Source organism: Rattus rattus, chromosome 3 (genome assembly GCF_011064425.1).
Source record: "Rattus rattus isolate New Zealand chromosome 3, Rrattus_CSIRO_v1, whole genome shotgun sequence".
Classification (NCBI taxonomy): Eukaryota; Metazoa; Chordata; class Mammalia; order Rodentia; family Muridae; genus Rattus; species Rattus rattus.
The window spans coordinates 135,946,233-135,963,237 of record NC_046156.1 but is presented as its reverse complement, the minus strand read 5'-3'; the positions used below and the strand labels follow the sequence as shown (position 1 = coordinate 135,963,237).

At 37.2% G+C, this 17,005-nt stretch overlaps 1 protein-coding gene across 1 annotated transcript in view; it reads right to left on the bottom strand.

The window, feature by feature from the left end:
• LOC116895947 (25-hydroxycholesterol 7-alpha-hydroxylase) overlaps positions 1-17,005 on the bottom strand; it is a 108,442-nt gene that overhangs the window by 36,212 nt on the left and 55,225 nt on the right. The window contains exon 2 of the mRNA XM_032897007.1: positions 2,310-2,446. Within this exon, the coding sequence (XP_032752898.1) occupies positions 2,310-2,446 (137 nt within the window). The remainder of the gene's footprint in view (positions 1-2,309; positions 2,447-17,005) is intronic.

Below are 17,005 nucleotides of genomic sequence, written 5' to 3'. Positions count from 1 at the left end.
ACATTTTAAAAGAATTTTCTTTCAGTTTTGAGATCCCATCTATTGTTTTTTTCTTCCATAATTTACTGTTTGTTTACATTGCATCCCAATTGCGGCTCCACTCCTTCCTCTGTACCCAGACTTGCCCTTACGAATTCTTCTCCCCATTATCCTCTCCCCTTCTCCACAGAGAAAGCAAAGCACCCTTCGGTACCACACAGACCTGGTGGTACCATCTAGTCACAGCAGAAAAGTTATTTAAAAAAAAGTTATTTGCTTTGCATCTTTAGTTTAGCTGTAAGAACAACTAAAAAAAAGCATGGTAGGCATGTCCTTTATCTACCTAGTAGTATTTATCAACTATAATGTGTTAGGGATTTTTCTTGTCAAACATCTATTATGATCCAATCAGGACCGAGTTCCGGAGCAAATTCTAAGAGAGTCACTAATAGAAAAGGAAGGAGATGAATACATAAACCACTGAGGCATGAATTGCACTGTTCCAAAGGTTGGATAACATGTCCAGGAAATGACCTGAAGAAGAAGAGACAGTCATGTGAAAGCAGAGTTCTGGCAGAAAGAAAGGCAAAAGGACGGTCAAAGGCACAAAGACATGGTTTGTGTGGAGGAACGTTCCATGAGCGAGATGTATTAATGAGATCATAAGCACAAGGCAGAGGGGGTGCAGATCTGAATGGGGGTCTTGGGAAGGTCATATTACATGTTACAATTCTTTCTAAGATGCATGATTGTTTTTGTTTCCATTTGTTTCTGAAATTACAGTTCACGCAATTATCATGGGAAAAGATTTGTCAGCTGTCAAGGGAAAGAATAAGTTGTAATAAAACTAATGCTGCCTGATCAAGGGTGAATTAAAACTAACCATATGGATGAGTCAACCAAGTTGGAGACCTAGCTTTTTATTACTCAAATGGTACATTTATATGGTAGCCATGATGTACAAAAGGTTGCTGCTGATCCACAGGCAGTAATTATTGAAGGAAGACTGCTAGTTCTCTAGGAATAAAACAGAGAAGATGTAGAGAAAGACATACTGAAATAGAAAGAGGTGCATTCATAAGGTCCATAAGGACACCCAGAGTCAGCAGAGGATCCTGAAGGGCCACATTCAAGGGAGCTGGAAGCAAGTCGATATTTTAGTAAGACAGGAGAGATCAGAAAGGCATTAAGAGGAAGGGGCTAGTTAGGCTGACCTTGACCATGAATGAGAGAACAGAAGACTGGGTAAACTCCAGAAAACAAGTTGCTAGAGACATCAAAGTCAAGTCACTCTCTAAAAATATCTAGGAGACAGAGAGAGGGAGATGTGTAAAAAATATAGATAGAGAGATGGAAGGAGGGAGACAAGGAGGGAGGGGAAAGAACATGGAAAGGAAAGAAGGAATGGTGGGGCAAGGGGGTGAAGGGAGAGAAGTAGGGAATAAAGGAAGGAAAGAAGAAATGAGAGAGCGAGAGAGAGTGTTGAAAATACAAGATGAAAGTAGGAGACATTGAATGCTTTAATGTGGCTTTAAGCTAAGGACAAAGATCACAAACAGAAAAAATATAAGCATGAGAGGAAGAAGTTGTGATGTGACAACAAGAAAGAGTCATGAGGACTGATATGTCTTAGAAAAGTGTGAACTACACTGAAGAGTTTACATGCTGAATATACTCCAGATGAATGTTTGCAAAGCAGGGAAAGAGAAAGGATTATGTGGACAATTGAGATGTTCAGATTTGTGAAACCATTTTTTATGGTGCTGTAATGGCATACGTGAAAATCATGCATCTATGAAAAGCCAAAGAACACAAGAAGTAGACTAGAATGCAAACGAGTAGCTGTGAATGATGCACCCACATGAACACATCGGTTGGTATCAAGTTCCATACTGAGATGAGACGCTATTAACTGGGAATCTGTGACAGGAAGACAGGAAGATCAGGAACATGAGAACTCTGAGTTGTCTGCTGAAGTACCTTATACTTCTAAAGTTGTTCTATAAGGACACACACACACCACACACACACACACACACACACACACACACACACCACATTCTAGCTCTTAAAAAAATTCTCAAATAACCTAAACTAATTCAAAACAAATCCAAGTGAGGTCAAGAGACTGGCTGGTTTAGGACTTGTGAGAGGATTGTGTAACCAGGTTGTGTATATGGTCACCCCTGCACTAACACTTGCCCTTCTTTGCATTTGCTCTGCAGGGCTAGATGAATGCTCCACATTTTGCCTATGGACAAATGTGAAGCCATTGAAGGGCAAGCAAGAGAATATGACACACGCAAAGTACTCAGAACAGAGCTTCTTACCCCCAAGTAAGACAGTGAAAGTGTCACCATATTGCCTTTGAAGAGTTTGCAAGAAAGCTAACGGATCCTTCCAGAATTTCAGGGCCATGCCAAGATAAGGAATCCAACCTTTTATCAAGGGAGGTTCACGAGGATGCCTATGAAGAGAAAAAAAAAAGACGAAAGAAAACTGAAATCATTCTTACTTCAGTACCTATGGGCTATTTATCCAGTCTCAGTGAACGCAGGAACTGCTCAGCCTCTGTCAGTTCACCTCTTCACTGATGCTTACATCACCATAGACTGTACTTATGAAGATTTTTCAGTTGGTGTAGATATGTGTACATCATTCAGTTCCTGTATTATTGAGCAACTTTTGATACTTTTTTCTTATAAGGATTTAATAGCTGCCTGAGAGCTGAGACACAGTCTGATGTATTTATCACATGTTCTGTTTTCCATCAGAATACCACTGTACACCTGAAGGGTCTGTGGCTAAGAGGACCCACAGATAACCACATCAACTCTTAGCATTTATTTGGAAAATTGTCAGTGTAATATGTTTCGATTTTTTAGAAAAGGCCATTGTCTGATGCTTTGGTCTTTTACAAGTCATTCTATAAACGTTACCTACTAAATCTAATAACTAAACTCGGTCCTATTATTTATATAATTTTTATTGTATGTATATGGGTGCGTTGCCTGCATGTATGTTTGTGTACCAAGTGACTGAGGAGGTGAAAAGATCGCAATAGATATCCTAGAAGTAGAGTTAAGGACAGTTGTGAACCAGCATGTGGGTACTAGAAATCCAACTAGGGTCCTTTGAAAGAGCACAATTGTTTTTGATCTCTGAGGTCTCTCTAACAATCCCCACCCAACTTATTTTTATGTAACATTTATGCTTAATGGCTATGTATTTGGCAAGTAGGATGGGTGATCTGGATTGCCAACTTAACACACCTGGAAAGAAGAGGCCTCAGTTGGGTAACTGCCTCCATAAGATTAGCCTGTGGGCATGTATGTGGGATATTTTCTTAATTGATAAGTGATGGAAGAAGGCCTAGGCCACTGTAAACTGTGTTACCCCTGGGTAAGTGTTCTTGGATATTGAAAGACAATTGGCTGGGTCTAAGTCCTAGCCAGAGGGGGTGGGGGACCAGCTATGGTCTCTGCTTCAGTTCCCACTTGAACTACTATCCTGTCCTGATAGCCATGAATAGGCTATGACATGGAATTATAAGCCGAATAACCCTTTATCAGCCATGTTGGTTTTGGTTAGAGTTTCATCCCAGCAACATAAAGCAAACTAACAAAGGTACTGTGGAATAGGTCTAGTTTAGGCTAGAATTAAACTGCTTACCAACAATGTATTGCAATTGATGACGACTTTATTCCATACTAACATGGGGTGCTAAGTTATGTGGACTCAGTCATTTAAACTCCGATGTATGCAAAAACATATCTTCCCATATAGTTTTCATTCAATCTTAATAAGACTATTATGTTTTTGTATGATGAAGCATTAGTAAAATGGTGCACTAGGGAACTTGAAGGTTTTCAAAATACCTTAGTGCATTTTATACATTGCATGGAGGTTTGTTCTTTACAATGAACATGTCACACTATTCATTGTTCATGTTTTCTATTAATTTAATTGATCAAAGTGTTTAGAATCTGATGGAAGCTTTAGTGTATTATCTCCTTTTTATAGCCAAAGGATCTCTTGGGTTTCAGATATTAAGGCATTTGCCTAAAGGTTTTGTGTCTGTTTAAGGGCTTCCTGTAAGTTAGGGAGCCCCTCAGCTCTACTTTTAGCCACCTAGAAGAATTAGTCAATCCCTGAACCCAATTAAAACAGTCCAACAAAGCAGGTCTCTGGATGAGCTAATAGACACACAGTAACCACAGTCTAGTGCAAATTCAAGAGCTCGTGCCATTCTCTGGGTATTAGATTTCACCGAGTCTAGCTGTCGAAGTTTACCAGCTCTCAATCAGGCTGGAATTACATAATCAGAAAAGCAACAATAAATTAATTTTAAAAATATTTTTACCGAGAACAATAAAGACACCAGTATAGAGCTTAGGGTATAGCTTGGAACTCAAGTGCTTGCTTGGTTTGTACTCATGGGATTCTGTATTTGATTCCTTACACTAACCAAAAAAAGGAACCCACAAATCCTCAGCATGGTTTTTCAGACTTTTATATTTTGTCATCCTTTTAAAAATAATTGTATTTAAATAATAAATATAAATAGGATTCTTTGTTAGGCATTACTAATAAAATAACTTTTAAATATGTGAAGCATTCCTTAAAATGCTAAGACGTAAGCTCTTTCTCCTTTTTGATCTGATATTAGCAAATTTGTATTTCAAAATTTCTTTTAGTCACTCATTTGGTGAATGCAATCTGATAAGATAAAAATAAGACAAACAGAATAATCCTGTCTTTGTTTTTATTCTTGGAAGGTTCAAAACGCATATTCAAAAAAATGTTTGGTCCTTTGCTCTATGTGGGAGACTATATGCTTCATGAATTACATTTTGATCAATCATAAATATGACTAGCTTGGATCTAATCAAAGGTCAAGATTATGGCCATCTCAGTCAGGGTAGCTGTATTCATCGTATCAGATTTCTTAGTTTTCCACACACCAAAGCATAGTTCACTTAAACAAAACGTAAACAGCAGATCTTGTCAGCATGTATGGGGTGGAGGCGTAGGATCAAAATAAAATCTGAGTTGATTTTTCTTTCTCTATAGAAAGCATTTTAGTATATAGGTAATATGATGCACATATGCACAGACATGTGAAAATAAGTCACATTATAGAAAAACATGGATCTTATTCTTCTTACCTTTTCACTATTCTCTCTTAAATTTTTAAAATTGTGTGTTTGACACAGGCTGGTCAAACTCAGTATGATCTTACCTCTGCTTTCTGATATATGTACTACAATTACAGGAATATAACACCAACTCTTGGATAACTTTATTTTCCTGAATACAGTCATTAGCAACAAAGGTTGATTTTTACAATTTTATGAAATGTAAGGTAATAAAAATCCCCACTGTTCTCAATGACTGCATATCAATTTGTGTGTGCACATGCACAGACACTCATAACTCAATGTTGTGTGTCTTTCTTTCCTATTCCCCACCACATTTTTGAGATAAGAATATCCTTGAACCCAGAGATTACTCACTGGCTAGACTAGCTGGCCAGTAATTTCCAGGGCGGACATCTGATTGGCTAGAGTTCCTGAGGGCCATTTGCTGTCCACACACACCATGCATTTGGGGCCTGGGTTCACATAGAAGTCACCATGCCCAGGTTTTAACATGAATATGGGGTTTCAAACTCAGGATATATGCTTGTTGGTCAAACACTTTACTCACTGAAGCATCTCCCCAGCCAGTTTTCCCCAAATATTACACAAGAAGAAACCACACATGTGAGTGGAGAGCGGAACCTCAGATTGGAAGTTGTTCACTACTGGTCCAGGATCATTTAAAATTTATAAGCATTCTAGTTCACAGCATTTCCTTTGAAAATGTTATCTTGTTTCCTTGATCTACTTTTACTATGTCTGGTCTAATGTTGCACTATGAAAAAGATCTAGTTAGGCCCTTTGTCATATTCTAATTTAGTACAGCTTATGTCATCTTCTATACTGTCATTCAACAAAAAGTTGTAGTGTCCATAGGACATCCCCAGGAGAAATGATGGGAAGCAGAAATCCAAGTCAACATCAACATTGTTCAGAATTAGGGAGCCACAGTTTGCTATTTTATTGTTATAGACATAGCAGGGTCATCATTTCTCACAGCTGCATTTATTCTGTCAGCAGTAAACTTAAGATTATTAAACACCTTGTCACAACTGTACACAGTTTCAGGAAAAAGATAGACAACCCATTCAAGGCAGATACTAGAATCTATCTTTATCAGTACATTTGTAAAAATTGTGTAAGGAGGAAAGATATCACCATAGTGGTCCAGAGAGGCCCATTGACTCATGGCAGAGGGCAACTACTGCTATCTTTCTTATTCATGTTCCGTGTCTTTGAACATGAAATACTCATTGCTCCCTGATACATGAGGATGAAGGATGCTCAGTGCCATGAGTGGTAAATAAAATTCTAAAGCTGGAGTGAACCTGGTTCTGATGTTCTGAGATGTAATTTAAAAGTTGATAGTTCATATCATTTCTTGATCTCACTTTAGTACATACATTCTCCTATTAGTATTTAAGGTAAAAAAAAAAGAACATAGCAATCATAATGACTTGAGATTTCAAAGTCTCCTCTAAAATAAAATTCAAGTCACAATTGTGCACACACAATTTTATCAGCTCTTGGGATTTCTTCCATAGGCACTTGGGCATATCATAAGATCTGTACACAAAAATTGTCAAGTTCAAAGTTATCTGAAAATATTGGAGAATATAAATACAGCATACAAGATGATTTACCCTTGTTTTTTTTATTTAAAGTCAAACATGCTTACACACAATATTGGAAGTTCATCTTTATGTTTTACGTATAGTAGAGTATAGAGACTAAAATATTTGTCTACTACTATTAGGGCTGAAAAGATGGTTTAGTAGTTAAGAGCACTTGCTGTTCTAGCAGGGGATTCAGATTAAGTTTTCATCATCCATATGGTGGCTCATACCCATCCAGAGTTCTAGATCTAGGGGATCCAAATATCCCCTTCTGGCTTTCACGTGTGTGTGTGTGTGTGTGTGTGTGTGTGTATGTGTGTATGTTTAAATTTCAGAAAATGGGGTACTATACAACTCATCTGATTATTTTACCTTTTTAATATTCAGCCAAGGCATTGGAAGATATGATTTGTCACACATTTGTGACACTTGGCCACACCTAAGAACAGAGGTAATACAGATTTCCATATGTCGGAGACAAAGGACGAACAAGAACTGGCTGAATTATAAGCAAGGAGGTTTCCCCAGAAGTGATCTCGGTGATCAGATGGCAGTGGAGGTTCTAGACTGAGAAACAAACTTTTTGTAGAGACAAAAAGCTGTTTGACAATATCTAATACCTGTCTTTACCCTTTCATATATAAAAAAATCAACTGCAAGTGGATAAAATACTTAACAAAAAAGTTCTTTGAGATTTGCCTTGTCATTTGTTTCAGAGATTTGATACCAAAAGAACAAGCAAAAAAAAAAAAAAAAAGTCAACAGAGCACAGAAAACCAAAAAGCTTCGATACCTCTAAGAGAAAAGTCAGAATGGAAGAAAACATTTATAAATCATGCATCTTATATAAAGCTTATTTTCAGAACGTATAAGGAATTTTTAAAATTTAAAGTGAAACTTTACCATCCTGTTTAAAAAGTACACTGGGGACTTCCATAGGCATGTTTCCAAAGAAGACATACAAATGCACAACATGTGTTTCAAAAAGGAATTCAAAGAAATGCAAAACAAAACAAACAAAAGCAAGCAAGCAAGCAAACAAACAAACCAAACTTTTTATGAAATGTCACTCACTCTCTTAACAAAAGATTACCATTGCTGTGACTCTGGAGAAATTCAAGTCTTTCCATATTAATGTTACAAATGCAAAATATATGAAGACTCCTCAAAATTAAAAGACAATTACCAGATGATACAACAGTCCCTAATGTTTATTGAAAATAATAAAATTAGAATCTTGAAGAGAAATTAGCACCTCTATGTTCATTGGAAAGCTAGTCATAATAGCTAAAAGACAGAAACAAGTTAAATACACACCGACAGATGAATAAAGGAAATGTAGAATGTGTGTGTGTGGATCTGATGCAAGACTCCCTAACCTGTAGATAGAGGGCAATGGCAGTATGGGACAACAAAGATAAGCAGTATGTTAAATGAAATAAGCTGGTTACTATAAGAAACAGCATTTCATGGCACCATGTATATGAGCTACCTAAAATGGCCAAATTCACATAAGCAAAGCAAATAATTTTGGTTATTATTACTGGGATGAGGGAAAACTAGGAAGTTTCAAATGAACAGAAATAAAATTTGAGTCAGGCAAAATCATCACAACCATTTGTTATTCTAGGTCCATGAGATATATTGATCACTTATAGCCTACATAGGCACCAGATATGCATGTGACCCAAATATAAACATACAGGCAAAACACATACATGAAATAAAATCAATAAAATACAAAAGGTAACCTTACAGAAAACTAGTTGTTTTCTTGTAACATGCAATGAATAACTGATATTTGAAATTAAAAATATAATATCATTTATATTAGTACAAAATGAAATATTATGATTTAATTTACTACAAATATTCAGACTTAGGTATAAGTCGAACAAAAATGTATAAAGTCTATATGAGAAAAGCTCAGACCTAGATTGGGAACATTCTTAAGTCCTCAATAAATTATCCTGTGAATATCAACAAATAGACTTTTGATTTTGTTGGGAAAAACAAATTACCTCAAATAGTCAATGCAATTTTGAAAGAGAAGAGAATACGATGATGTAAACCACCTGTCTTCATGACAAAATAGGGCTGCTGTAACTGAGAGAGTCATATCAATGAAAGAATAGTAACATAGATAAAATGAGAGTAAGAAATTCAGACATGGACGCAGAAATAGAACCAACTGGCAAACACAGATCAATGGAGAGAGGGTAGTTTTTCAACATGGGCTATAACAGCTGTTGAAAATATGAGTCACAGATATTTTTATACCAATGAACTCAAAACAAATAGGAGCCACAATTGTAAACTGCAAAATCTTCTTTAGAGAATAACATTGAAGAAATGTAGGTGACCTCAGGTTTGTTGGTAGGATTTAGCTATAACACCAAAAGTTAAGTAGTTGGAACGATTTTGAGGACAATTATTTATACTTAAAAAGAACTGACTACTTTATTCATACTCATTATGAGTTCCTTAAAAGCCAATTATTACAGCTTTTCTAACTCAAAATGAAAAGGTCAGTGAAGCATTCTGTAGGGTTTAGTATCAAATAATGTTGATATTAATAGCTGTAACATACATATTATTTTAAAAATAATGGTTAGAGAAAATAAACAGGGGAAAGGACTGTATAGCATCCCTGTCCTAGCAAGACCACTTTACTTTCTTCTCACAGGGAGCTTCAGTCACATACATGAGACCCAGACTGGGCTGAGGTTTTCCCCTTTTAGTTCAGTATGCTGGTTTCAGCCACCTGAGAATCTTTAACCAAAATCATAATGTTTCTTGAGATGCAGTTCTAATATATTATTTCTCAGTTGTCTTAATTTATATGTATGTATATGTGTATGTGTACACTATTATCTATCTATCTATCTATCTATCTATCTATCTATCTATCTATCTATCTATCTATTATCTATCTTCCTTTTTCAACTCCAACCAGTGCTGAGGCTATAAGTACATTCAACAACTCTCAGATATTTTTGTAAAAATGCTGGTTCTAGGAGGTAAACTCAGGTTCTTTAACAACTGAGCTATATCTTAAGACGATAATTAGTATTTTTCTAATTTATTGTTTTGTATTTTCCTTATTTGGCACAAGTGCACATACACACACACTTAGTATTCTGTTGGATTTAGTACCAAATATATAAATTGTATATGTGTATACACACAGTATGTCTGTGTGTGTGTGCATGTGCACACATATGCGCATGGGTGTGTGCATGTGCATTCAGGTATGTATGTATTTGTCTCTGTGAAGTTAACCCAGAGTACCCTGACTATAAAGAACAATATCAAGGGCCTGCAGAATTTTCTGTTCTCTAAAAACTATCATGAAAATTAATCATGCAATACTGTGACTGAAGAGGCACTATATTGTTTCATGAAAGATGCTAGAAGAATGGAAGTATTAAATGTGAAATATGTCAAAACGGAAGAAAAGACCCCAAACAATGTCTACCATGTAATGTTTTCTATGCCCCCTAAACAGAGACCTTGATCCTTGGGTGCTCTAATCAACATTAACTTTGTAGATGTTAACTACTGCAGTAAATGTACTTTTGAATACAATTTCATACCTTGTGTGACATGTTTCCCTGTACTGAACCAGAGCTCTTCCAGGTAGGTAAGAGGGTATGTAGAGCCTGAGAATTTAGTCAGAACATGGGGTCCTTGCTTTTTGGTGGGCAGAACTTTGAAAAGCATAGGCAGAAACACTGGATAGATGGAATATTGCATCTTCCTTTCTACTCATACATGGAGATTGAACACCTATTGTAGAAATTGTTCATCTTCAACCCTAGCAAGAATGGCACTTGAAAGCAAACCATCACAGAGATTATTTGCAAGGCATAGTAGTTTCTAAATAGAGGTCCCTAATGTCTTACTGGAGCCATCCCCTGACTTGATAACCATGATAGTCAATGGTGTCCATGGATATTGGTGTGAGCAGAGTGGGGAGAGGAAATATGCCATGCCGCATCTGTGATGGTTGTCCATCCTGAATTCATATCCACACATGAGGCACCAATGTCCCTCAGGCACTTAGGGTTTATCAATATTCTTAAATGTATGTGTGTTTTGTCTGCGTGTGTATCTATGTGGGCATAGTGCCTGCAAGAGTTGGAAGAGGCTGTTGGAACCACTGGAAATATATTGATGTTTGGAATCAAAACTAGGTCTTCTATAAGATCAAATGCTCTTAAATACCAAGCCTGACCCACAGCATACTTCCCAGTGAAATACCTGGAACACTAGCTCCAGAAACCACAAATTAAAGACACTCTTCTAAAAGCATACATCCAAACAATAGTCTGATATCCTTCTCCTTGAGAACTGGATGGCCTTTAGTTTTAGGTGGTGAAGTTAAGGGACATAGTCACTGACATCTTCTAACCTGCAGATGCCAAAAATAATGCTTCTGAAGAGTAGCTGCTGCTTCATAGAAGTCCCTCAGCTCGGGGGTTCTGACAGTTCCTCATTACAGTAAAGTTACAGTATTTGGAAAAGAATCATACAGAACCATTGCTTCATTTTCAGTACATTGTTATTTTATGTAACATGGAAATGATAGTTTAGAGTTTAAAGTGACACTCATTTACAAATTAAATACACTTTACTAGTGAATCAAATATTGATTCTAAAGAGGCCTTCACCATTACTAAAGTGGATGAACCAAGAATCAATCTAAAACTTGCAGTTAAGGACCATCAAAACCCATGTCACCTTAACTCTGAGAATAGAAGGCAGCTGCTGAGGTGAGAGGCTATAATGATGTACGCAGGGTGATATGTTACTGATTCAGGAAATGTAAGGTTTTTAAACAGCAGCCATTGCTTCATCATGGGAGGAGGCATTGCTTCATCATGGATCCTTTTTAGAGGCATCCTGGCTCTTGTAAGGCTTTACTCAAAGAAGAAACCCCTGATACAGGACACTGGGTTTCCCTTCCTTTCTACATCTCATAGTATCTCAAGTGTATAGTTAGGGAATGGTTCACTGTGTCCTTTAATATGCATGCATTGCATATTCTTTATGACTCATATAAACAAAGGTAAACTGCTAAATATCTGTTTACCCCAAGAATATGATCTATGATCTCTTTTCACAATGAACAGTAATCCAATACTGTCTAGAAAATTATGCAATTCATTACCATAAATAATCTTTATTGTGCCCTATGCTTAACCTTTATCTCCTCTGACCAGTCCCATAATCTTACAAATCCATGTGTGATGTGTTCAACATCTGGTGTTCACACAATCTCTGCTTCATAGCAAATACAGGAAAAATTCCTCCATAATACATCTCACTCTCCAGGCTGTTTAAGTGATTTGATTCTGTTCTTTGGTGACATTTGCATGCTCTTCTAGAAAGATCTGTACTGATGAAAAGGCCTTCACTGTGGAAACGTTTTGGTGATGTTTGGGTGGCAACTGACTTGAAACTAGATGTAACGTCCTGACAGTAAACATGGCTACAATCTAAGTGCTTCTGATAAAGCATCCTGTGTGCGCAAGTAAGCAGTGCTGAGTGGTCAGACACCTCCATCATTGACACGCAGTCTGAATGTCCAATAGAACGTGACTGTATTCATCTTCACACTCCAGAATGCAGCTTTCAAGCCATGCACCAGCAGGAACCTCAGCCATCAGTCTATGTGTGCAACCCTGTGATCTAAATAGTACATGCTTTGTCAAGTTGACACCATTCGCAGCTTTATACTAATGCCTTGACAGAGTGAGGAATTTGCAAGTGCTTCTTGGATAAGAACCTGGGCCTCATCAGTATCAGATTTGACGGAGAAGTCTCACTGAGGTCAGATTTTTGTTTGCTTTTGGCAGGGAGGACTTCCTAGGGAGACATGAAAATATTCAAGTCTCTTTCTCTGTCTCTGTCTCTCTCTCCTTCCCCCTCGATACATAAATACATCAATACATACTTATTTACAGAAATAAATATTTGATGGTAGATATACACAGAAAATGGCACTTAAACCTTGACTCTCAAGCTGCGAGGCAGGGAATAAGCATACCACTAAGGTGTATCTCTTATTTTAGTTTGTTTTTTGACACAGTATGTTATATAACCTTGACTGGCACTGAACACAAGATCCTCTTTCTTCTGCCTCTGAGTGCTAGACTAACAGGCATTACCATGTACCATCACGGCTGGCTTGCAGTCTGTCTCTGACAACTTGGTGACTGGAGCCATAGTTCAAGCCTCCATGATTTGTATATCAGCAGAAAGGTCCACCAGCCTCCTGATTGTTCACCACACTAATGTAGGCTATTGTATGGCTTAGTTTGCATGCTCTTCCTAAGCGCTCAATGACTGACTAATCTTTGCTCCTGACTCCTAGTTTGTGAAATGGATCTACTGCAGTGCTTTCTTTATGTAAGAAGGGTGCATGTGAAGTATAAAAGATAATGATGTGACCACAATGCCAATTAAGAATGCTAGCTGCTGCTGTTTTGCATTAACACTGTCCTCGTTTTAACATGGCATCTTCTCATCTCTCTTCTGACTTCTTCCTAAATGTCAGTAGGACCTGTTTTCAAGATCTTTCTTCCTCATTCACAGGAACATGTCTTGTTTTGCCTAATTCAGATTTTGATTTATAGATCCCACTTACTATTGGCTGGTCAGAGGTCCAGACACAGAATGAACTGCTCCTCTGAAGGAGTGTTTAAAGTGTAAAGTAATTCTTTTCGTATTCTTCCTGCAAATTATACCCTGAAGGAAGTGGCTCAAAGAGCACTAGATCCTAGACACACAGCAGCCAAGACAACCTCAGCCAATCTAAAGAGGGGGAATCCATTCATAATTGAAAGTTATTTTAACACTTTAATAAAAATAGAAAACCATGCAACTGACTTTGTAATTTCTGAGATGATCAGTTGCTAATTTATTTTACAGATGAGATTTGATTGAACTCCATGGCAAAGATATCAATCCCATTAACTCATCATTTCTTATATTTGATTAAATCATTTGATTAAAAAATATTAAACATAAAAGTAAAAATTAGAATTTTGTGAAAACTAAATCATATCAAGACCAGTTGAGAGAGTCTGAGCAATGACAACAAAAAGATGAATGCTGCTTTTAATATAATAAAAAGTGCTATATAAATGCAGGGTCAAGTAATCAAATGACATTCTACTACCATGCCAATGAACATAAAGTCTTCCTACTGCAAGACAGCACCCACATCAACAGAATCACAGGTTCTCACATTTGCTGTGGTGGCAAATAAAGACAAGACTCATTCTGATCAATCTGCCCTTACAAGAAACAACTTAAAGAAGTATTCTGGTCTCTAGTTGGAAGGGAATGTAGTTCATTGTGGCTGGGAAGGCTTGCTGTCAGGAGTGTGATAGGGCTGGTAACCTCCTGTCCATATGCAGAAAGGAGAGAGATGAATGTGGACGCTCCGCCTGTTCCCTTGTCTTTTATTAACGTTCAGACTGCATTCCATGGATGATGTAGGAAGCTACATTCCCTCTTCCTTACACTTTTCTGGAAATGTATGTTCTCATAATGATTATAAATCATCACAGTTCACTATCAAGGTCAACCATGACACCATGCACTACATCTGCTTGATAATACCATAACCCAAACCATGTGTTAATGTTGGAATGAAGAGTTGCTGCTGTTAGACGAGCAAAATGAGCGCCTTTACATTCATCATATGGTGTATAACATGGAAAGACAATGTTTGATCTTGCCATTGGCTAGAGCAAATTTTCTAAAGCTCGTTTTCATATGGATTTCGGTCCCTGCACAGGAGATTATGACTTAGGAAATTCACTGTCACTACAACTGAATCATGGGACAGAGGGAAGACACACCATACTCACATGTAGTGATTTCTAAGGAGGAACTACAGATTTTAAACTCCCATTTGAGACATATTTTAAATATAATTATTGTATGTTATTTTTGTTTCTGCTCTTCTATTTTATCCATGACTTCCACTTCTTACTTGGTAATATCAATTTCCACCATTCATGTCATTATCATTATTTAAATGGTGTTCAATTCATCTGCTCCCATTTTGCATGCATTTACAAGAATTGATTACTCATTCTAGCCTTCCAGCCCACTCTAGCTTTTCATGCAGCCAGAGCTGTTTCATTAACATTGTTTTTCAGCATTCTTTCTTGTTCTGAGAATTGAATATCTTCTGGGAGTCCTTCTCAATCCCCCAAAGTAGCTGAATTCCAAGAGGCCCATGCACTACTAGAAAATAAGGCACAGATTAAGCAAACAGAAGCCCCTATTGGAATTGTAAAGATTCATTCCACCATTGTAAAATCTACCGGGTAAGCATTCAAGGACACTTATCTAATGGTGGTTAATAGGACTTTAAAATTTTGTCCTGCTTCTTTCTCAGAATTAAAATGCCCATTTCAAAGAATAAACAGGAAAAAGACAGTTTATTTACATTGAAGTATACACAGATGGTGGCTACAGGGAAAGTCTGGTAAAATTTATGGTGGATATACAGAGAACCCTTACTATCTCTAATAATGAGACAATATGATGTATTCATAAAAGCAAGGAAATGGAACAAGACTGGGTGTGCCACAGCGGATGAGTGGATAATGAAACTGTGGTACATTTACACAATGGAATTTTACTCAGCTGTAACCTAAAATGAAATATACAGGAAAGTAGATGGATCTAGAAATGCTTATGTTAAGCAAGGTGACCCAGACTCAGAAAGACAAATACCACAAGTTTTGTATTTATATGCAGACCCTAGTTTTTATTGTATGTATATATATGAGTTTAGTGGGTGGTTAGGACAGAGAGAAAAGGGTGAAAGAATCAGCATGGATTTTATATGATAAGTGTTAATGGAACCTATTATTTTATATGCTAAGGGAGAGACAAAAAGGCTGGGGAGTTATCACAATGTGTAAAGTGTTTACTGTACCATGTGTGGTCCTGAGTTGATCTGCAGCACACATGAGGAAAGCTGCTGTCATCACTTACACTTGTAATCTCAGTCTGAACAAGTGATAGCATCCTCAAACAGATCATTGGTAATCTTTGGCTAATCAGCCTCACTTCAGTGGTAAGCATTATAGCCCTGCAAAAGATCCTGTCAAATAACCAAGGTGGACCTCGCCTAAGGAGTGACGCCTGAGAGGGACCCCTGCACTCTACATGTATGTGCATGCACCCACACACAAGGACATGTACACACAGTAGTACACATATATATTCACATATTGAAGACCTTACAAAAGCAGCATATTGGTTATCATTTGAACAAGTATTTCATTAACTAAGGAGCATAATGGCTAATAAGTCTTCTGTGTCCTTAGTCTTTGGAGAAAACAAACATTAAAAAAAAAGTGAAATGAGTACTTTTTTAGGGACAATGAGAAAAAACAAGAAAAGAATAATTGTGCAAAATTATGACAAGGAAGAGCTGGAGTTACTGTACATTGAATGTAAATTAGAATAGTCTGCAAAGAGTATAGTAGTCCCTTGTAACATTCTGCATACACAAAGTACAGGCTCTACTAATTCCACTCAAGGATACCTCTAAGAGAAAAAGCGAAAATACGTGTCCACACAAAGACTTACTCTTAGGAAAAACAAACTAATTCAAAGCTTGATACATGCTTGTCTTTGTATGCAACTTCTAGAAAGATAAGCTAGTGGCTGAAGATGGATTGGTATTCTATTGGTATGCTAAATAAAATTAGTGATGAACCACTAATGAGCATAAGGAAAATCTGAGGGATGATATGGAAGTGTTCTAAGTTTGTTTTAATGATTATAGAGTTATATCAGTTCAGAAGCACCTAATCATACAAATAAAGTTGAGGAGCTCCATGGTCTGCAAACTGTGCTCAAAGAACCTATGAAAAATGTATGAGCAAAGCTCTATGATCAATTTAATTTTTCAACTGTGAGATAAGTATATACCTGTGATGGTTTGCATATGCTTGACCTTGGCAGTGGCACTATTAGGAGGTGTAGCCTTGTGGGAGTAGGCATGTCACTATGGGCATGAGCTTTAATAACCTCATCCTAGCTGTCTGAAAGTCAGCTTTCTTCTCAACTCCTCCTGCACCATGCCTGCCTGGATGCTGCCATGCTCCCACCTTGATGATATTGGACTGAACCTCTGAACCTGTAAGCCTGCCCCAATTAAATGTTGTCCTTATAAGAGTTACCTTGGTCATGGTGTCTGTTCACAGCAATAAAACCCTAAGACAGCACCTC